This window comes from Acomys russatus, chromosome 13 (genome assembly GCF_903995435.1).
Source record: "Acomys russatus chromosome 13, mAcoRus1.1, whole genome shotgun sequence".
Classification (NCBI taxonomy): domain Eukaryota; kingdom Metazoa; phylum Chordata; class Mammalia; order Rodentia; family Muridae; genus Acomys; species Acomys russatus.
Genome location: NC_067149.1, coordinates 60,563,098 through 60,585,281, shown reverse-complemented (window position 1 = coordinate 60,585,281; position 22,184 = coordinate 60,563,098). Strand labels below are relative to the sequence as shown.

The window sequence follows — 22,184 nt, the reverse complement described above, 5'->3', positions numbered from 1 at the left end:
ACAGCTGCCCACTTTCTCCTCATCCCTTCAATATAGTGCTTGCAGTCCTAGCTAGAGCAATTAAACAACTAAAGGAGATCAAGGGGATACAAATTGGAAAAGAAGAAGCCAAAGTATCACTATTCACAGATGATATGATAGCATACATAAGTGACCCAAAAAAATTCTACCAGAGAATTACTGCAGCTGATGAACACCAGCGTGGTGTTTATCACTTGTTTGTATCAGCAAAGTGACTGAATACAAAATAAAATTTAAAAACTCAGAAGCCGTCCTGTATACAAATGACAAATGGGCTGAGAAAGAATTAGGGAAAGAACACCCTTCACAATAGCCACAAATAACATAAAATATCTTGGTGTAATTCTAACCAAGCAAGGTAAAGGCCTGTATGATAAGAACTTAATATCTCTGAAGAAAGAAATTGAAGAAGATATCAGAAGATGGAATGTTCTTCAATGGTCATGGATCAGTAGGATTAAAATAGTAAAAATGCCCATCTCACCAAAAGAAATCCACAGACTAAATGCAATTCCCATCAAAATATCAACACAATTCTTTACAGACTTGGAAAGAGTAACCAATTCTCAACTTCATATGGAAAAACAACAAGCCCAGAATAGCTAAAACAATCCTGTACAATAAAAGAACTTTTGGGGTATCACCATCCCTGATTTCAAGCTATACTTCAAAGAACAGTAATTTTTAAAAACCTGTATAGTATTTGGCATAGAGACAGACTGCATGATCAATGCAATGAAGTCAAAGTTGCAGAAATAAGCCCACACACCTATGAACACTTGATTTTTGACAAAGAAGCCAAAAACCATACAATGGAAAAAAGATAACATCTTCAACAAATGGTGCTGGTCTAACTGGATGCCTACATGTAGAAGAATGCAAACAGATCTATATCTATCAACTTGCACAAAACTCAAGTACAAGTGGATCAAAAACTATAAATCTGAAAACTAGACGCATTGAACCTGTTAGAAGAAAGAAGTGAGGAAGAGCCTTGAACTCATTGGCACAAGAGACAACTTCCGGAACAGAACACCGACAGCTCAAGCACTAAGATCTACAATTAATAAATGGGACTTCATGGAACTGAAAAGCTTCTGTAAGGCAAAGGACAGTGTCAATAGAACAAAATGGCAGCCTACAGAGTAGGAAAAGATCTTCACCAACTCTACATCTGACATAGGGCTAATGTCCAAAATATATAACAAACTCAAGAAATTAAACACCAACAAACCATATAACACGATTTAAAAATGAGATACAAAGCTAAACATAGAATTCCCAATAGAGGAATATTGAATGGCAGAGAAGCACTTAAATAAATGTCCAACATCCTAGTCATCAGGGAAATGCAAATAAAAATTACTCTAAGATTCCATATTACACCTCTCAGATGGCTAAGATCAAACACTCAGCTGACAGCGCATGCTGGTGCGGATGTGGAAAAAGAGAAATGCTCCTCCATTGTTCGTGGGAGTGCAAACTTGTACAACCACTTTGGAAATCATTCTGGCACTTTCTCGGAAAATTGGGAATAGTTCTACCTCAAGACCCAGCTATGCCACTCCTGGGCAAAAGATGCTCCCAAAAGATGCTCCACCATACCACAAGGACACGTGGCTCAACGATGGTTATAGAAACTTCGTAATAGCCAGATACTGGAAACAACCTAGATGTCCCTCAACCAAAGAATGGATAAAGAAAATGTGGTGCATTTACATAATGAAATACTAATCAGCTATTAAAGCCAATTTTTAATTAAATTAAAATTTTAAAAAATTGCAAACTACAAAATATTATCCTGAGTGAGGTAACTCAAACTCAAAAAGAAACGCATGGTATGTACTCACTTATAAGTGGATATTAGCCATAAAGTACAGGATGACCATGCTACAGTTCATAGGCCCAAAGAAGCTCAGTAACAAGGAGGACCTGAGGGAAGATGCTTGAATCTCACTCAGAGAGGAAAGTAAAATAGGCGTTGAGAGTGGATAGATAGAGGTAACTGTATCCAAAGGAGGATGGGGATGGGAGGAATGTTGGGAATTAGGAATAGGGACAGCATCAGAGAGAGGGCTAGGTGAGAAAACAGAAATTGGAGATGGGAGACATCTCTGGGACTTGCCAGAGACCTGGGATAGGGGGGTCCCCCTAGGAATTCTATGGGTGTTACCCTTGCTGAGACTCCTAGTAGCAGGAGAAATGGAGCCTGAAGTGACCACCTCCTATAACCAGACAGGACTTCCAGTGGAAGGATAAGCACACCAACCTACCCACAAAATCTTTGACCCAAAATTTGCTCTGCCTACAACATGTGCAGGAACAAAGATGGAGCAAAGATTGAGGGAATGGCCAATCAAAGACTTCCCCTACTAAAGACTCACATCATGGGAGAGAACCAATCCATGACACTATTAATGTTACTCCTCTATCCTTGCAGACAGGACCCTAGCATAACTCACTGAGAGCCTTCACCTAGCACCTGACGGAAGCATATGTAGAGACCCACAGCCAAACATTAGACAGAGGTCAGGCAGTCCTATGGAAGAGCTGGGGGGACTATTGAGGGAATCAGAGGGGTCAAGAACTCCACAGGAAGATCTACAGAGTCAACTAACTTAGGCATATTAGGGCTCACAATGACTGAACCATCAACCAAAGAGCATGCAAGTACTGGTCCTAGGCCTCCTGCACATGTATAGCAGTTGCACAGCTTGGTCTTCATGTGGGTCCCCCAACAACTGGTACTAGCACTCTCTCTGACTGTTGTCTGCCTTTGGATCCCATTCACCTAACTGGGATGCATTTCCTGGCCTCAGTGGGAGGGGATGCACCTAGTCCTGTAATGACTTAATGTGCCAGGGCAGGTTGGTACCCATGGAAGATGCCCCCCTTGTCTGAGAAGGAGAAGGGAGAATGCGGCAGGGGTATGTGACAGGGACCTAGGAGGAGAGGATGGGAGCTACAATCATGATATAAAGCAAAGAAAAAAAGAGAGAAGAAGGAAGGAAGAGAGGAGAGAGACAGAGAGAGAGACAGAGAGACAGAGAAAGACAGAGAGAGAGAGAGACAGAGAGAGAGAGAGAGAGAGAGAGAGAGAGAGAGAGAGAGAGAGAGAGAGAGAGAGAGAGAGAATGCCTCACAGCCAAGCCCACAGGAAACAATTCCTCGGTTGATATCCCCTCTTGCCAGATGACTCTCATTTGTATCAAGTTGACAGAAACTAACCAACACAGGAAGGACAATAGGAAAGAAGGAAGGAAGGAAAGAAGGAAGGAAGGAAGGAAGGAAGGACCAATGGGAAGAGAGGACATATGGAAAGGAGGAAGGGGGAAACGAGGGAGGGAGGTGGTAGAGAGAGTACCAGTAATTCAATAATTATGTTAAAGAGTTTCATATTATGTCTCAAAGTGGCCTTGATTTCTGTGGTTGCAGCTCATTCTAGTACCTTCTATTTATTCCATTGATAAAGAAAAGACTTCCCACTGTTCTCAAAATAGAATACGGTGGCTATAAATAAAACACTTGACACTGTGCCTATGGTAATGCAGTGGTTTTTCAGTCTCTTGTACTCACAACCTGGGAGGAGAGGACCCAGCTTGACAGACACGGCAAGGTCATGTGAGGATGGGATTGTGCTCAAGAACAGCTTGAACATGTTAGTCTGTGGGTTCAAGCTTAGGAGCAGCAAAGAGGTATGGTGGCCTCTGGCTTCTGAAGGAGGCTATGGTCGGTTTCTTGACATTGCCTCGATCATGGGTAGGAAAGTGGAATCTGTTGGGCTGAGCCTAGGGCCAAATGTAGCTATTCATCCAATCCAAAAGCCAGTCATCAACGCACTTATGCTTTTCTCGTGGGTGGGGAACATGTCTAACAGGAGCCAGAAAATATGTGGATCAGCCTTTGGGGCCTGTGAGACCCAAACACAAGGCAAAAAATGAAATTTTGCTACTTAGGATACAGTGCCTATTGCTGGAGAGAAATAAGTGTTTTTCTGTCTTATTAGGAGTTCTGTTGTTTCGGAGTACAAGTATATGTTTCTCGTTCAGGTTTCAAAGCTTTATATTTCCTGAACATTATTCCAAGGACCTCATGTTATCTTGAAAATGAGTCTCAGATTTGGGGTAGGGGCTTTGTGTGAATGAGGGGTTTGGGGAACAACCTGAGACAAGCTATTTCAAAGACAGCCACCCAGGGGTGTTTGAAGTCATCTGTTGAGCGACAATGGTAGAAATTACATCTGGAGTCAACACGGACAATCAGTGTGCTCCAGTCAGAACACAGGAAGAGCTGGCCGCTGAGTGGTGTGTCACCTTCCTACCCAGGCCATAAGTAGGGGAACTGCAGGGTAAGTAGAGGAACTCTCCACGGGAGGCTGTGCTCCGGTTGTCTCTGAATTGGCCACAACAACTTTAGATAAGCCGCAACAGTGCAATGCGTGTGTATGGAGTCCAGTACTCCCGAACAACTGTACCCAATTTTTTTCTTTAAAATTGATTTCAATGAGCAAATAAACTGAGGTGAGCAAGTGCTGTCTAGGGAGATGCTGAACAATGACAAATATTTTGAAGGTTTTCTTACTTCCACGGTGCAGCACCTCCTACTAACCAGCTTGATACATTACTAAAGCAAGTCCCTAGGGTTCTCTGTTACAACGAAGCCATCAGACTCTCACAGCAATCCTCCTCCGGTCTCCCAAGCTGCATGCTGGAGCTGCTTCCTTACCCTCCTTGACCTAAAGCCTCCACTTTGTCTCCTTTTGCAAGGATGCTCCTGGCGTCCATCAGCTCCTAGAAATGTCAGATGAAAAATGGCCCAAATGTGAATTACGACAATAAAAGTTTATAAGCTACTAAAATAAAGTTATAGCGCTAAGAGCTGAGTCAACTGACTATGTTAAATGGAACATTTTACAGCCGGTCCTGAGATAATGATTTAAAAAAAAAAAGGCGGTGGGGGCTCATAGAACATGAAGAAATAACTGACAGGAAACAAGCTCCAAATCAAGTGCAGGGTACCTGATTTCTGTGTGAGAGCTATCTCTCGAAGGGGCAGGGGAGGTGACGGTCTGATGTGTATGGAAGACCTTTTTGTACCCCGACTCTTTACAGCCATTGTCTCTTTGATTCTTGTAAGAGCACGGTGAGAAGATGATTGGTGTCATCATTCTTGAGTGGAGAAACTGAGGCTAAAGGCTCCCACTTATTTGCTTAATGACAAAAAATGTTCAGAGGTGAAGATGAGATTGGACTTTGAAAGTCTGCCTTGAGCCCAGGCACTTTGTACTCCTTACACTCAATAAGCCTCCCACTGTTGAAAGACAAGTACTAAACAAAGCAACCTTTAGCTCTTAGGAAGACTCTGTCCAACCTGAGGCTTGACATTGTCCCAAGCTTCCAATGCAGGCAAGGGCTCTGTTTATCGTAATGCTCACCACAAAAGCCAGCTTTATCTGGAATGTTAAAAAGAGCACATAGGAAAACTGAGTTTCCGGTGCCAGCTGCCCATAGAGGACAAGGCAGAAGGACACATTGAAGGACCGTGAGGACCATACAGTGAGTTCTAGACTAGCCTAGAAACTTTATGAGAACCTCAAAATTAAAAAAGAAAACAAAACAAAAAACAGCCTAAGGGCCTAGGTTCATTGTATGGAACCTACTTAGCATGTGCAAAGCACTAAATTCAATCTCCAGAACAAGATAATAGATAGATAGATAGATAGATAGATAGATAGATAGATAGATAGATAGATAGATAGACACAGACAGATAAGAATTAGGAATTAGAGCAGGTAATGTGGCAATCTGATATTTTATTTTTAAGTAACCCCACTTACAAAATGTTTAGGGATAGCTTGACATTTCTGCTTACTTCATCTAGCCTCCTGGTATTGTGTCCTCCATCTGGCACCCCCACATTCCTATATACCAAGTCACAGCGATTTCTATCCATGCCCGCTGTGTCCCCAATGACAGATGGAAGTGTACTGCCATGCCCAGGGGACTTGGTGCTGTCTCCCGAAAGGCTGGTATTTGCTGTAATTGCAAAATCTCTTAGAAATATGATGTTTTACCTCTAAAGATATTTCAGAATTTATATTCTCCTCCCTCATTTGACTTTGTTATAATATAAAGATAGTCTTTTCAATTACTTATTATGGACTGAAATTCATGCTCCAAGAAGAATTAATGTCATGTTAATTCTCAGGCTTCATGCACTCCGTGCAAACCTCTTACTCCAGCTAGGGTAACGCAATGATAAAATGGTATAATCACATGACATACGAGGTGGTGGAGTGAAATAGAAAGGACAAAAATATGATTGGGATATTAACTCAAGAGAAAAAGAAAATAGCACTGTGTAAATGGGCTTCGTAGGGTAGCTTAGTTCTTTCTGAAAATAAGTGGGACGTTAGCTCACCTTTTCTTGACCTACACTCCAACTCCCGCATTCAAATACAGTTGTGTATTTAGTCCCCACACATGCACAAGAATAAAGAGTAGGGGCTAGGTGAGACAGACAGACAGATACAGAAATGCAGAAAAAGGAGAGAGAAATGAGGCTACTGTACTCATTCATAGATATGCAGGAAAATACTTGGTGTGGCCACTCATTTAAATACCATATGGATGCATCATCACGTCAATATAGAAACTGAACCAGGCACAAATTAAAAAGATAAGGAAAGTCTAGAGAGATGGCTTAGTGGCTAAGAACACTAGCTGCTCTTCTAGAGGACCTGAATTCCCAGAACCCATATGGCAGCTCATCCATCTGTAACTCTAGTCCCAGGCAGATCTAATGCCCTCTTCTGGCACTCTAGAGTGCTGAATGCACATGGCACACAGATATACATGTGCACAAAACACCCACACACACATACGCACAATCTAAATAATAATAATAGATTAATTAAATGGGGAAGTAGAATCCGTAAAACACCTCTCAACTCAGTACCAATATTTTTCTTTTAAGATAGCATCTGGCGCTGTATCCCAGACTGGCCTCAGACTCCTAGTGAGCCTGCTGTCTCAGCCTTATAAGCACTGGGTCTTCAGGTGTGTTCCAGATCAGCATCAGCTTTTATTTATGGGGCTCAAGAAGGACACAAGGTAATTTCATGGTTGGGGCATTAACATGTTCCACTGGGAAGTCAAATGACGGAAGAATGGCTTCATTTTTTTTTTCTAACAGTTTTATTAGTGACAAACTGCTTTTGTTGTGAATAATCCTTTCAAATTTATTTTTATTAATTCCATATAACACAAATTCATCATATTCACTACCCCCTTCTTTACCTCAACTCTTCCCAAGTCCACCCCCTCCCACCCCCCCGCAGCTCTCAACTGCATGTCTTCTTTATGGTTGGTTTTCGGTAAACTGAGATCATTCCAAAATGCCACAGCTGGTCAAAAGGCAGAGATCAACTGACTGCGTTCCCAGGTCCAATGAAAACGTTTACAACATAATCTCTATACCTAAGGCTCAGGAAACACCATGAGAGACAGGGCAGAACAGAGTATAAGCACCAAAGGACTGGGATATGTTTTGTAAGATAGTCTTTTTTAGAAAATGGAAAGGCAGGGAGGGGGGCAGGCAGGGAGGGAGGGAGGGAGGGAAAGAGGGGAAATGGAGAGGTTAAGTAGGAAATGGCACAATTAATCACAGCTGTCTTAGGACATCAACCTAAATTTTAATTCAAATCTGACTCGAAAGCGTGTACTTTCCAGGAAGAGGCTAAGAGAGTCCTTCTAGCTACAGAAGCACCCTGTGGGATGTGCAAAGCACAGCACTGAGGGTCAAGGCTTTCAGCACAGACATAGATTGCTATAATCCCAGACCCTCATCACTAACGCCTTAGAAGCTGTGTCTCTATGATGGCAGGGGATACCCAGACGCTAGCATTCAGCCATTCAAGGAGAATGGGCTTTTTAACACCAAACAGTGTCGGATTTTCTAGCCACTCAGAACTGCTGCCGGACCTTTCCTGTAAAGACGAATTTTCCTTTCAAACACTCCACAATACTACACAACATTCCTGGCTTTTGAGCGTTGACTAAAATTGGGTGTTACATTTATAACACATATATTTCATCTAGTATGCTGATTAGTTATATATCAAAGTCCATTGAGGAGGGCTGGGGGATGACTCACTTGGTGAAGCATGTGCCCTACACCAAAAGGCAGGCATGGTTGTGGTGCATGAGGCAGAGACAGGCAGACCACTGGAAACTCCAGGCCTAGCCAAGCCCACATGGCAGGGTTCCAGGCCAATAAGACACTGTTTCGAACAACAGCTGGAAGAGGCGTAAAGACTGACACTCAAAGCTAGGCTTGGTGGCTCACGCCTTTAATCCCAGCACTCAGGAGGCAGAGGCAGACAGATCTCTGTGAACTCAAGGCCAGCCTGGTCTACAAAGAGACTACAGGACAACCAGAACTATTACACAGAGGAGCCCTGTCTCAGAAAAGAAAGAAAGAAAGAAAGAAAGAAAGAAAGAAAGAAAGAAAGAAAGAAAGAAAGAAAGAAAGAAAGGAAAAAGACTAGCTCTCAAGGCTATCCCATGACATCCATTATACATAGACTGCATGCATGTGTCTGCACAGAACGCATAGAAAAATGTACACAAATACACAGATGCAAAAAACATACAATGAATAAAGATTTACTTGGATACAGAAAGAGGAAACATTATAGCAAAGACCAAGAACAAAAGTCAAAACAATAGCAAAATAATTATCTTCAATCCTGAAAAATATTATAAATACTCAGAAATGGACACTAAAAGGAAGTGAATATCCTTTATTGAGTTTTTGAACTGGAGTAATTATTCATGGGGACCAAAGAAATCACTGCATCAGTCAAAGGTTAATGGTATGCATCCAACAGGTACAGTATCATGATCTTAATAGAAGCTTGGACTCATTGCTTTGCTAAAATGGTATGCCTCCTCCACGTGTGTCATCTGATTGGTCTTGAAATTAAAATATGCAGAAGACAAAGGGATCATAGAAAATAGTTTTCAGTCACTCAAGGTGTATTTATTCCATATGTTAGGCACAGAACTAAACACAGAGATAGGAGACTAAATGAGGCAAGCACAGATGAGGCAAATTACTGTCACAATCAAGATTACCCTTACAACCCAGGGAAAGGGTTTGCTGCTTTTTAAGCCTGACATTTTTGGGTGTGTTGCTTATCATTTTTTAATCATTCCAAAATTAAATGAACTTTTGACAATGACGTTTCAAATGAGCTTTCTTACACTGGTAATATTACTGAGGCGGATAATGCTCTATGAGCTGCGGGATAATAAAATATTCACAGAAACTTACAACTCTGCAGCTGAGTAACAATTACACCTTTGCTCCAAACAGGCAATTGGTTTCCAAACACATTAAACAAAGGCAATTTAGAAAGCTTCTTCTTCATCCTGGCATCCTTGACGCTGCTGAACATCCTGGGACTTTGGAGAGCTTCACAGAGGTAAGTGTGTGGGAAAAAGACAACTTCTGACTCCATGAAATATTGGGTTGAGACTCATGAGTGAGCCAACAGAATCCCAGACGCCATGACGAGGCAAATTAATATCCTGCAGGAACATAAGGGACTATTCTGAGCAAAAAATCTCCCTTTAGACTTCCCTTTCCCACCAGTTCTCATTATAAGTAGATGCTTTATTCCATTGGAAAGCGTGCTATGACGCCAACATGGTTTTTCTTGTCGACTACAGCACTACTTTAGAGTTACAGGTAGCCATATGGATAGGTCATTACCACTGCAAACAACTATCACTAAGCAAACAGCTAAGAACTCAATCAATGGCCCTAGAGATCTGGGTTTCATTCAAACCTTTAAATCAGCAGAAGCCATTTCAAGGTCAATAGACGGCAGTCCCTTAGAGACTCACCTAAGCAGTCAAAATAATGTAATAGCCTTTTCCTTGTGCACAGCCTTACTTGTCTTACAACTAACAAATGTAAAACACTATCTAATCATGGAAATATTTTTCATCCATTCAATGTCTATTTGCTAAAAAAAAAAAAAAAAAAAAAGCTCCATGAGTCAAGGCCCTCTGTATCATCTGCTTTCCATCTATCCATGACTGCCCTGCCCCTCTCTCTCCTCCACCACCACCCCCCTCTTTCTGACAAATTCTAGCTATACACAGAGAGTAAACTGTCTAACCTGTTGGAGTCTTTACACATGTAAACTATGACAGTGTACCAACAGCTGGGTTTTAGCGAGGGTATTCTGTAAAGAGTGAGTCTCCATGTGTGTTACATCACAGGAACTAAAGTGTCATTGCCCTCACCTGCCCCACAAATAGCACCATACATTGTCACTTCTCCTTTGCCCAAATCAGTTTTTTATTATTATTATTATTCTACCAAATGTCTTTTGGATCAGCACCCAGGTGACAGATGGGTGCAGCAAGCCAGAAGTTCTCAGAGTCAAAAATCAACAGATGCTCAGTGTTATCTACGGCCCTGAGTTCCCTGAGCTGATGGGCCATTATAGGAGACACTAAAAGATGGATGGTCATCAGACCTAAAACTTGCACAGCCCCTCAAGCATGAGTATTTCTTACCCTATGCAGCACACAATTCTCCCTCTCTCCCACAATATGTAATCTATCTAAATGCCAGGCCCTCAGATTACAAATAAAGCTAGAAAAGTCAGGGAGTCTTACAGAAAAGTCCAACAGGGATTTTTCTCAGTTTTGTAGCAAAACAGATTCTGTCATGGAAACAGAAGCTGAAGATATGTGCTCCTTCCTCCAGCCACTGTCCCCACTCCTGGATGCTGAGTCCATCTGTCAATTTATATAGCCCTGTGCTGCCTCTTCCTTGTTTTAATTCCCAATCTTTCCATAAGAATTTGCTTTGGTCCCTTATAGAAGCTGTCTCCAGAGTCTGAGATGTTGAGTTCTCTTCCACTGTGCAATATAAACAACAAGAACAACACACTCCTTAACCTAGCTAGGCTCTAGTTTCTCCACCTATAATCGCATCCCAAGATTACTTCAAATCGAGTCAATGCTCAAACGTATTAGCAATACTAAAAGTGCCTACCAATTTGGTCTTATATACCCATTTCTTCTGCTTTATTCTTCCCTTGTCCTTATGCTGAGATATGGTCTAGTTGACCATGAGTACGATTGAATTCAAGTCTTACCTGGGAATCTGAATTTATCAGCTCGCCATGCATGCATCCAGCCAACCTGATAAGCACCATTCCAGGAACCAAAGAGACAATTTGAACCAAGGAATTTCATTAGTACAAAGAGGGCTGAGACCAGTGTCCAATCTAAAATATCAAAAATCTAAAATTGAATGTCTACAATGATTGAGTGAGAGCTTGATGTGGGTGAACGGAAAGAGGTAAGAATAAAAATGTCCACAGCAGAGATTAGAGCAAGCAAAGATGAGGGGCTAAGCAGTAAGGCAGGTTTGATTCAGAAATAAGTCTAATTCAGTTCAAGTCTCCTATAAGCCATTAGGACTTTGAACATCAGTTTTCTAGCCTGTAAAATGGGAGTAACCTCCTTCCTAAAGTACTGTGATCTGAGAAGATACTCAGAAAAGGTAAGCTGCTCTGATGTTAGCGGTGGACAGTGGACATTTTAACATGTGGCCATGGCATCCTTCTTTGACAGTGGACTCAGCATCAAATTCATGGTACATCTGGCACAGTACAGTACAATTCATAGCACATCTGATCAGCCCTTAGAGTCCAAGCAGCCATGGGAGCCACTACCAATATAATCTAAGGGTCTTTCTCATGGACTGTTCAGATGAGACTCGGGTGGTTGTAAAAAAGCACCAGTCTGCTCCTGCACTGTGGTGTGCATGTCCTTCAATCCCAGCATTTAAGGGGCTGGGACAAGAGGATTGCCCCAGTTTGCACAAGCCTGAACTACAGAGTCCTGAGAGAGCTTCGGCCACATGGCGAGACCAATAATAAGAGAGCACCAGCTAACGGCCCTTATACACTACACAGAACTCTGCATCCTTGTGCATATACTGCCCTGGTGAACCTCTTAAATAATGACCACAGCAGTGCCAGCGTCTATGAGCCCATCATAAAAGGTAGGCAAGCACGGAAGGAAAGCAGATGATTTGTCAAGTCATCTGCGTCTGCTCCTAAGGAAAGCTTTCTTTCTTTCTTTTTTAGGTATTATAATCTAAATCATTTTAATGCCCAGCACATCCATGGAAGTAATTGTGAAGAAACCCTTCTCCTCTCTGAAAAGTCTCTGAAATTTTATGGCAGTACACAGAAAACAGCTTCAAGTATTGATCTTTGGGAGACAGCCCTCTGAAACTAGGTTTGACTTTTTCTTGCAAGCGCCACTATTCATTATTTTCTTCTTTAGTTGAAGACTTTATACACTTGCCTGGGAAAGTCAACATAAAGGAAAGTGACTATGAATGCTTCCTATGTACTTTACAGAGAACAATTATGACCCTTCTAATAAACTATTATGATTTTAATGATGTACTTTGCTCTAGAGCTAATAAAGTGATGTCAAAGTCTTGATGATTACTCTATGACCAGAAAACAATCATTCTCGAGTCAGTATATCAACCATATTGTGTGACCTTTACAGTGGTTCAGCAATTAAAAGTGACATGCAAGGTTTGTTTATAATTTTAATGTCATTAGAAGCTAAGAAGCACTATGTTTCCATTTTTTTTTCTTTCTGTACATTCACTAAGTCTCTTTTGCATTCTAGGTATTGTGATCATAAATAATATAAGTCTAGATAGATAATAAATGCGTATGTAATTCTGCTGTATTTGACCTTGGTATTCCACTAAGATCTATCTTTTTTTTTTTCTAATTTTAAATGAAATCTTACTAAAATAGAGATCGTTTGGTTTGGTTTCATTTGGCCTTGTTAGGTTTGGGACAAGGTCTCATTCAGCCTAGACCATCTTCAAACTTAACTATGTATCTGAGGATTACCAAACAACTGAAATTGCCGGCAGATGCCTCCATGCTAGCCTTCTTTATATCATTATCGTCATCATCACCGCCACAACCACCATCATCATCATTATTGTCGAACAAAATCAATGCCCTATCCCTTTGTCACAGTTTGTCTCAGTATCTGACAAAGTTTGGCTTTGAGCCTCCTCTCCCAGGTGACTTTCTTGCCCTCACACTAGCTGTCTCAGTGAGCCTAACCCCAGCTCTTCCACAAAGGCACCAAGACATTGAAGGTTCTCACCAGCACCCTCCACTGGCTTCCTCTCTGGGACTATGCGGGATTGGGCAAGAGCATTCACCAGTTCATTGCAACTGACTGTGACTGGGCACCTCTCTTGATCCACTGTTTAGAGCTATGGAATAAACAGTGGCACCAACTTGACTGGGGTTACAGTGTGCATGTTTAAATGCTCTTACAGCTGCAAAGCACAAGGTGTTTGTCATATTCCAGCTATTTGTTATTTGCTCATTTGTTTGGAGAACACGTTTAAAAAAAAAAAAAAAAAGACTAGCTCTTACAGGCAGAAATTCTTCCCCACAACTTTTTCCAATCCGTTGTTTTGCATAAATCCCTGGCAAAACAGTGGGGCAGAGCCTGCTGCTCTTACAACGGTTCCTTGCTGTGAAAGGTTAAATGCCACGCTTGCAATTTTGGGTTTAATGAACACCCCAAAGGAGCCTCGTTAGCACAGTATCTAGTGCATTGGTCTCATAATGAACACCCTGAAGATCAAGCAAGCTCCAAACGCCTCATCTTGGTGTAAGTGAAAAGCCATAGCACGCTCTTAGTGTTAGAAAAGGAATGGCGGGGCGTTGGCCCTTCCCCAACTTTCCCTTCATCTCCTTAGTTTCTACATTGTAACAGAAAAAGGGGGGGTGTTCGTTACACTTTCACTCTTTCCTTTGCGATGAAAGATCTGCAGAAATTATCAAATTGACCTGAAGCAAGCAGCTGAAGAGCGGAGAACTCGCGTGTTGGCGTTGACGCTTGTGATTAGCTAAATTGCAGCAGCTACACATGCTTCCATTCGGAACCGGGTGCATTCACACAGCAGTTTCTTCTCTAGTGCCTGGCGACATTATCGCTGAGCACCTGGAATAGTTTAGGCATTAAGTGTAATTGGTTTTGCTTTACATAAATCTGGAGCTTTGTAAATAAGCGGAGCGTTTCAGCTTCTATATAACTCCAATTAACTTAAAGGGATGCCTTGTTTGCAGAAACCCGCTGTGTTCCGTACTGTATTTCTCCCATAATGTGCTCAGTGGCAGCCAAGTCCTGTGTCCCTGCTGCATTCCTTGGGCTCCAGGCAATTCCAGCAAGGGTCTCTCCCAGGCACCCTCTCACTCCAGCTCACAAAGCTGCTGAAGGGCTGAAGGAACCCAGTCTTCCCTAAGAAACACCCTCCGTGCTGGATTTCTGTCCAAGACTGGAACTTGAAGGGAAGGCATTGGAAAATGCCTTCTGTGACCCACAGAGGGACACAGGTATGATCCCATCTGATTCTGTCCTCAGTGACAAGAACATCTCTTTCTTCCTTCTTTTTCTCTTAGAATAATTCGGTGCAACCAAAAACCAGACATTGTGCCTGAACACATTTTAAAATCTGCTTTTATTGCATGACTTTACCTGTATAAATATTTCCATCGTAGTGCCTTGTTTCTTAATAGGAAAAAAACAACAACCCTGATATCTGGGGGGAGCGAGAGCGGAAGTAACTCTAAGATCTGGAAGGGAGAGGAGTTTTTCCCAAGCTCTTTGGTCATCTCCCCTTATTATCTCACTAATTACCTTACTCCCTTGTCCGTGGTATCCACTCTGATAATTTTGATTTCTAACATCCAGCCATTATTGCCAACTTGGAATTCTCTTGCTTTACAAAAGCACTTTGTAGAGCTCCAAGGACTGACCAAGAGGTAAGAACACTTGCTGTGTACACAGGTGAACCCGAGTTTGACCCCCAGAACCCACAATGAAAAAAGGCTTGGCATGATCACGCATGCCCAGAAATGATGAACAGAGACAAACAGAACCTGGCTGTTCCATGCCATGCCCAGCCAGCAGAACTGACAAGGTTCAGTGAGTGACTCTGTGAGAGACTCTGTCTCAAGGGAATACATGGGAGAGTGACAAGGCAAGACATCCAACACCCTTCTCTTGTCCCTGTGCGCACGGGCATGTGCAGAGACAAACACGAGCACACGCCACACACAGCAATTTTTAAAAGTGTTTTTATCATTTAACAGAGTAACGGAATCACCAAATAACAGCTCTTGATTCCAAGAGTTTCCTGTTAATATTATGATTAACAAATTAAACCCCTGCTGAGTATGACTAGGATCCGTGGGTCTGAGAAAACCATCAGTAATGATGGGCTCAGTCACCGCCGTATGCCATCTCTATCACAAAGAAGGGCAGGATATAATTCCCAGCCTCAGCTTTTGAGCAAAGCCCTCACGTAAAACCACCAGCTTAGGGACAAAGGGCGCTCCCCCTAGTGCGGAAATAAAGGCGTTGCTAACAATAATGGCCCATATCTACAGCATCCTTTGCAGGTTACAAGTCTCTGCCCCACATTTGATTAAGCCCAGCACTCTGGGAGGGAGGCACATGTTAGTGAGCCCAGTTTGCAAATGAGAAATCGCAACACCAAGACAGGAAGTGATTTCTCAGGAGTTACAAAGGCTTGAGAGATAGTTGACTTAGTGAAGTGCCTGTCGCCTAGGCATGAGGACCTTAGCTTGGATCCCCAACCCTCAGGTGAAAGCCAGGCACTGCAGCATACGTATATAAACTCACACAGAGGGCAGAGACACATAGACTCCTGGAGACCCCTGACCATCCAGCATTGCTGAACCATTGAGCTCCAGGCTTAGTGAATGACCCTGTCTCCAAATTTCACATAGAGAGCAATCAAGTAAGGCACCTCAGATTTCCATATGCACGACCTGTACACACACACAGACACACACACACACACACACACACACACACACACACACACACACAAATATCACCCACACATATATACATATAAATGAATAAATAAAAACAAACTTTGAGCAGAATTGCAGAAATGGTAGTTTTCACAGACAAGACTTGAAAGTGACACCGTTGCTCTCCAGGACAGCAGCTGCTTCCACAAACAACACTCTAGAGATCAGCAACATGGGATCAACCCACACAGATGAAGCACTCTGCATCATCAGCAGGGAACACGGAGAGGAGTGATCGCTACAGGGACAGAAACTGTGACAAAAGAGCTAACACGCTCCTCAGTCAGAACTCCCTATGGACCCTTATGCTGGCCTCATGTGGATCCCGGCAGTCAGGTGCACCCCACTGGAAGATGATGCTTCCAGCTACAGTAGGAGCAGAGGTCCCTCATAGTCAAAAGTGTCCATTCTGTTCTCTCATCAAAACTAGCTGGATGTTTCTACCAGAGTGGGTTCTGAACTGACTTAGAAAAGAGCAGTTGGCAATAAATGAATGTCCCAACTTCTGATCGGTAAGTGTAGTGATTCCTGTGATACTTGCTAAGTACCTGACACTGTCCCGTTTCTTGGAGTGTTGGTTCACTCAGCAATCAGAGTGATGATGGGCTTTTAGATAATCTCAGGGGAGTTTACAAGTGGTTGGTTGTGAGCTGTCTCACATGGATGCGAGGAACAGAACTCCAGTCCTCTGCACGAGCAGCGTGTGTGCTCTTAACTGCTGAACCTCCAGCCCCCCAACCCCTCATCTACCATCCATCACAGCGGTGTTGGAATCCACCCTCTTGGCTCCGATTCCATCTCTTCAATGGAAGTCAGGCTGTTCTCAGACTTATGAAACCACAAGTGGCCAAACTTATATAAACACAGCAGTGAGTCCACAGCCTATGACAAGTGTCTATTACCATGGTAACAGCAAGTCAGGAACACATTTAATGGCACTTAAGTGGAAAGCAAGGCAACAATTCTATAATTCTACCACAGATTAAAAGCTGGAAAAAAAATGAAGTCCATGGGAGGTAGGGATTTGGCTAAAACAAGGGGCTCCTCTTGCCATCCAAAATATTACAAAAGATCCATGTCACCACGGCAGCTTGTGTTTCCCTAACAAGATCCATCATAGAAGAAAAGAATAGGAGGACACACCAAAACTGCCAGGGAAGAAAAGACAGGCTTCAAACTTGCAGGTAGCAACCACTCAGAGGCAGGCATTTCAGTTTTGGCAGTATGCCCTGCACGTAGTAGGTACCTTGATTGTTATGAATTTATGGTAGTCCCCTGCACACACCAGATGGCTTTCCTCCATTTCTCAAGCATTTCTCACGTTAATTAAACCTTCTTGACCCAATTTACTGTGTCTCCAGAAACCAGACTTTTGTTCCCCCCGTAGCCTGGGCTCCGCCTGACTTCATTGCCTTGAGAGGCAGGAACAAGTACCATGGCGGTGAATGAACCGCTTTGCCGCAATTAGAAGTTCGCAGGGAATAAATTATCCTCCAGTTCAAGCTGTCCAGCAGTAATTCTCATTAATAATAACACTCCGACAACAGTCTGCTTTCCACAATGACAGCGAGTGCTAGAAACTTTAACATTATTCTCGAAGCCAGAGTCACATCCCAGACGGCTGGCCCAGATTGCCATATGCAGTTCAGAGGCAAGGTTTAGAAGAACAAAGACACTTGGTGTGTCACTAGACAGAAAGTTAAAAGGCTAGAAAAATGCAAAGGGATTCTTTTCATCAAGCTTGCTCTTCTAATTCATGCTATCTCATAAGTTAATCTTCACCTTAGTGAGTTCATCTAAGGAGAGAGTTTCCCAAAATCTCACTTCTTCCTGAGCAGAAACAACGTGTCCATTTTAGTGCCTTCGGGCTTCACATGTGACCCCGAGGTTATAGAGGGTGTGTGGTCCACTGAGGCTGAGATCATTGTGGAGATATATAGAGATAGAGATAGATAGATAGATGATAGATAGATAGATAGATAGATAGATAGATAGATAGATAGATGATAATAAGCTGATAGCTGATAAATGAACAGATTATAGATAGATAGATAGATAGATAGATAGATAGATAGATAGATAGATAGATGATAAATAAATGATAAGTTGATAGAGGATAAATGAACAGATTATAGATAGATAGATGATAGATAGATAGATAGATAGATAGAAGATAGACACATAGATAGATAAGGTAGGTGATAGAAAAAGTGAATGAATCTCCACCTACAGTTGACACTGGGTATCAGCCAGGACACTGCCAATGAGACTTTTCATCTTGTCCACATGTACAGTTTTGTGGGAGCTTAGGAGCTGGGATCCACAAACAAGCATCCCAAGAAAGAAGTGCTCCAAAGAGAAACCCTGTTTTGTTTGTGCCCCAGCTGGATGCCACACAGCATCCCTATCCCATATTCTGTGTGGGACAATCATGAGATTCCTTCTCAACTCAAAGCAAGAACAAGAAGCTCCTTCTCTGGCAAAAATAGCAAAACCCTAATGTTTCATCTGAGAAAAAGTGTTGCCATGGGGTTTTAGGTTCAGGTTAAGCAAGTATCTGCTGGAGTGATAAGTCACCAGAGATGACTTCATCCCCCAGTGTGGGCCAAAGAAGCCAAAAGTCGGGCCAGCAGCCTGTCCTAGATGACCAAAAGGGTGGAGACGGAAGCATTCCAGGGAGAATGAGGAAACACCATAAACAAAACACAACGTGGAAAGCAAAGGTCATGGCTGTAAACATGGCAGCTCATACGCTGGAACCAGATCACAAGTCTCCAGAGCAAACGAGCATGAGAAGTGTGTGTGTGTGTGTGTGTGTGAAAAAGATCACTCAGTCAGAAATGTAATGGAAAATCTGACAGAAACCGCACAGCCCTTAGAGAGCCTAGTGAGGTAGCCGTTGCAGTGTAATGTGATGTCACCCTGAGCCGATAAGGACCCGGGGACATAGTACCTGGCTTGGAGACAACGAGAGACACAGAAATCCATGTCAAAGCAGCAATAACTGGTGGTGAGCATGCACTGGGCCTTACGTACACTAAACTGTTACCGCTTTTACAATAAATCTTTGACTTTGGCACTGTTATTGACCTCAAGTTATATATCTGAAACCTAAAACACAGAGATGTCAACTTACTTCCCCAAGGACAGCCGTGCCTCACAGTGTCCAACTCTGAAATATGGCATACTTAGTCATAAAACAGCACTGCTCAGATGTGTGCCTAACACTGGGAGGGAAGTCAGGCCACATTACCCAGGCTTCGGACTAAAACTATCAATGCTGAACTAGATAGACATGGGAAGGTAGAGGGACGGATGTTCCAAGAGAGAATTTTCACACAATGAATTTGAAGTGTCCATAGGAAAGCAAGTGATGCCCTATACCCTAATAGTTATATATCTGAAGTTTTATTTATATATCTGAAGTTTGAATTTACATTTCAAAAGGATGCTGAGGAACATCCAGGCATGTTTTATTTTGTAAATGAAGAAATCTAGATCTGAGGAGTTCATGTGATTTGCCTAGAGTTAAATACCAAAGTATTTACTGGGTAACCTTCAAAGCCCCCTGACCATCAGTCAAACCCAGTGAAGGAAGTGTTTCCAAAAGAGTGACTAGGGAAGAAGAAAAGAGTCAACAGTCAAATGATGGACTTGATTTAACCTGATTGCTAAGGAGATTGCCAGAGCTTTATCATGTGTGCTGTACATCGCTAAACACATACACAGAGCCTTCTAACTTCACAGAAACTGATCTTCTTTACAGAATCCCCGATATACCAAGAGGCCAAAAAGGACTCCGCTTAAGTATCAGACAAGACTGGATGTGAACTAAGTCCCAGCTGGTAGCAACTGGGCAACCTTTGATGAACTGTTTATCACCAAAGAGATTCAATCTTCACATCTACAAAACAGGAGGGCTATATTTTACATTATTTTGGCCTTTGGAAGATATACCAGGATGCATCAAAGACCCCCAGACATGGGCTTATTCGATACAAAATAGTCAGGAGCTATTTTTCTTCCTCTCAGTCAGGAAATGTCTCCTGGAAAATATCTCTGCTCCAGAGTAGTTTGTGGGTATGCATCAAGTATTATTTTCCTGTTGTTAAATCATCAAAATTAAAAGTATCTGTTTTTCCCATTTCTGTTAATCCTAACAAAAGTTTAACGATCAATAACAGTCACCGTGATATCAGACCCAAAATGCTTCCAATTCTTGGGCTGAAAGAAATGAAGGCACAGAAATGTCATTTATCGGAACACAAGGTCTCTGTTGGTTCATCATAGCATTTCTTAGCCCCATGGAGTCTGATTGTCTCCAGATACACAATTAACAGGTCTTCTTTGCCTGCCTACTCATAATTAGATTATGGATGGACTTATGCATCCCACAGACACTCACCATAAGACGTCATTCATATGATGCAATAAAACAAATAAGGTCTTGATTGTCTATTTAATGTTTCCATTATTAGTTCTTCAGTAAAATAGTGAGAGCCTTCATAGAGTTCACTTTTCTCTTTCTTTAATGAACAATCATTGTTAAACTTATCTGTTTTAATACACAACTGCCTTAATGAAAGGTAAGCCGAGGTCTGCTTGTTTGTCAGGAATTCCAATGGTTTTGACCTATGCTCTTGTTTGGCTGGAGAGAGGAGGTCAATACGCTGCTGGTATGACATCTGCTCAGGTCCAACCTTGGAAAGGTGTTTCATAGAAGATATAAAATGACAAATTCACTCAACCAACACTCACAGTCTGGGGAGATGGTTTGGTGGGTAAATCATGTGCTGTGCGTGCAAAAGGACCTGAGCTGGGATCCCAGCACCCAGCTGCAGTCCGTGTGCTAGAGAGACAGAGGGGGAGGAGATGCTGCAGACTTACTCACCAGCCAGTGAATTCCAGGTCCAGTGAGAGACACTGTCCCCAAAACCAAGATGGAGAATACTGAGAAAGAAACCTGACATTAATCTCAGGCCCTCAAGTTTGTGTGCAAGCATGATACCCAGTGAGTAACTTCCTAGCCCAATAAAGTTGACTTTAGTGTGCTTTAAATAGTATCATTGTGCTAGTAACACACGCAATTTAGGTACTTAACAAGTACTTCTCCATAATACAGTTTTGACATCTGTTTGGAAGATCCAATGTCAAAATCTATTCACAGAGCTGGGCGGTGGTGGCACCCACCTTTAATCCCAGCACTCGGGAGGCAGAGGCAGGCAAATCGCTGTGAGTTCGAGGCCAGCCTGGTCTACAGGTCTACAAAGCGAGTCCAGGACAGCCAAGGCTACACAGAGAAACCCTGTCTCGAAAAACCAAAAAAAAAAATCTATTCACAAGAAATCACACACACACACACACACACACACACACACACACACACACACACACACACACGGCCTGGCAAGATATACTCATTGGTACAAATATTAGAGGGGTAACCAAAGACATTCTGCTTGCATTTAAGGCCTATTCCACAAGATGGATCTCGTTTCTGGCAGTGTTAGCGGCACAGAGAACATCTGGCTGCATAGATCATAGACTTTAGGAGAGAAGCTACCACTACTCTTCTGCTAAATGTGCATCATTTCAAATTGACTTCTGATGAGTTATTCTTCTACCCAGAGATTAGCACATCCACAGCCCCATTAAGGATGCTTCTTTTTGCAGTCTATGATGATGAATACGGACACCCACAACTGGTCACCATGCAGAGAAACACATGACTGCAGAGCGCCCACTGTGAAATAACACTATGTCACACTCCCTTCTCACAAGACTTGGGGATCATTGTGGAAGAGGGAGTTAAAAGGATGTAAGAACCAAAATCAGTGTAGAAACAGAAAAACTGATTTCTCGATACAATGGGGCAGGAGCAATTGCACACATGGACTCACAGTGGTTGTGATGTCATACAAAAGACCTTCATAAGATCAGGCCAGACAAATCTTAGCCAAGCAGTCATGAAGTCACACTGTCATCTGAAGAGCTATTGGTAACTGATGGCTTCTGTGGGGGAGAAAGAGAAAGTAGATGGCCTTATATTTGACATATAGTGGTAGCATTAGGTTGACTTATGGGTCTAGAAACAAAGACCACGTGAAATTTAGAGGGGAAAGTGGTGGAATGGCAGAGACAGAATAGAAGGGGAGGGTATAGGTGATGCAGT

General features: G+C 42.5%; 1 protein-coding gene across 1 annotated transcript in view; it reads left to right on the top strand.

The window, feature by feature from the left end:
- Nucleotides 1-12,373, top strand: part of Slc15a5 (solute carrier family 15 member 5) — a 94,976-nt gene extending 82,603 nt beyond the window's left edge. The window contains exons 8-9 of the mRNA XM_051154627.1: nucleotides 9,400-9,508; nucleotides 12,200-12,373. Coding sequence (XP_051010584.1) covers nucleotides 9,400-9,508; nucleotides 12,200-12,347 — 257 coding nt within the window. The 3' untranslated portion in view covers nucleotides 12,348-12,373. The remainder of the gene's footprint in view (nucleotides 1-9,399; nucleotides 9,509-12,199) is intronic.
- Nucleotides 12,374-22,184: the final 9,811 nt, after the last annotated feature.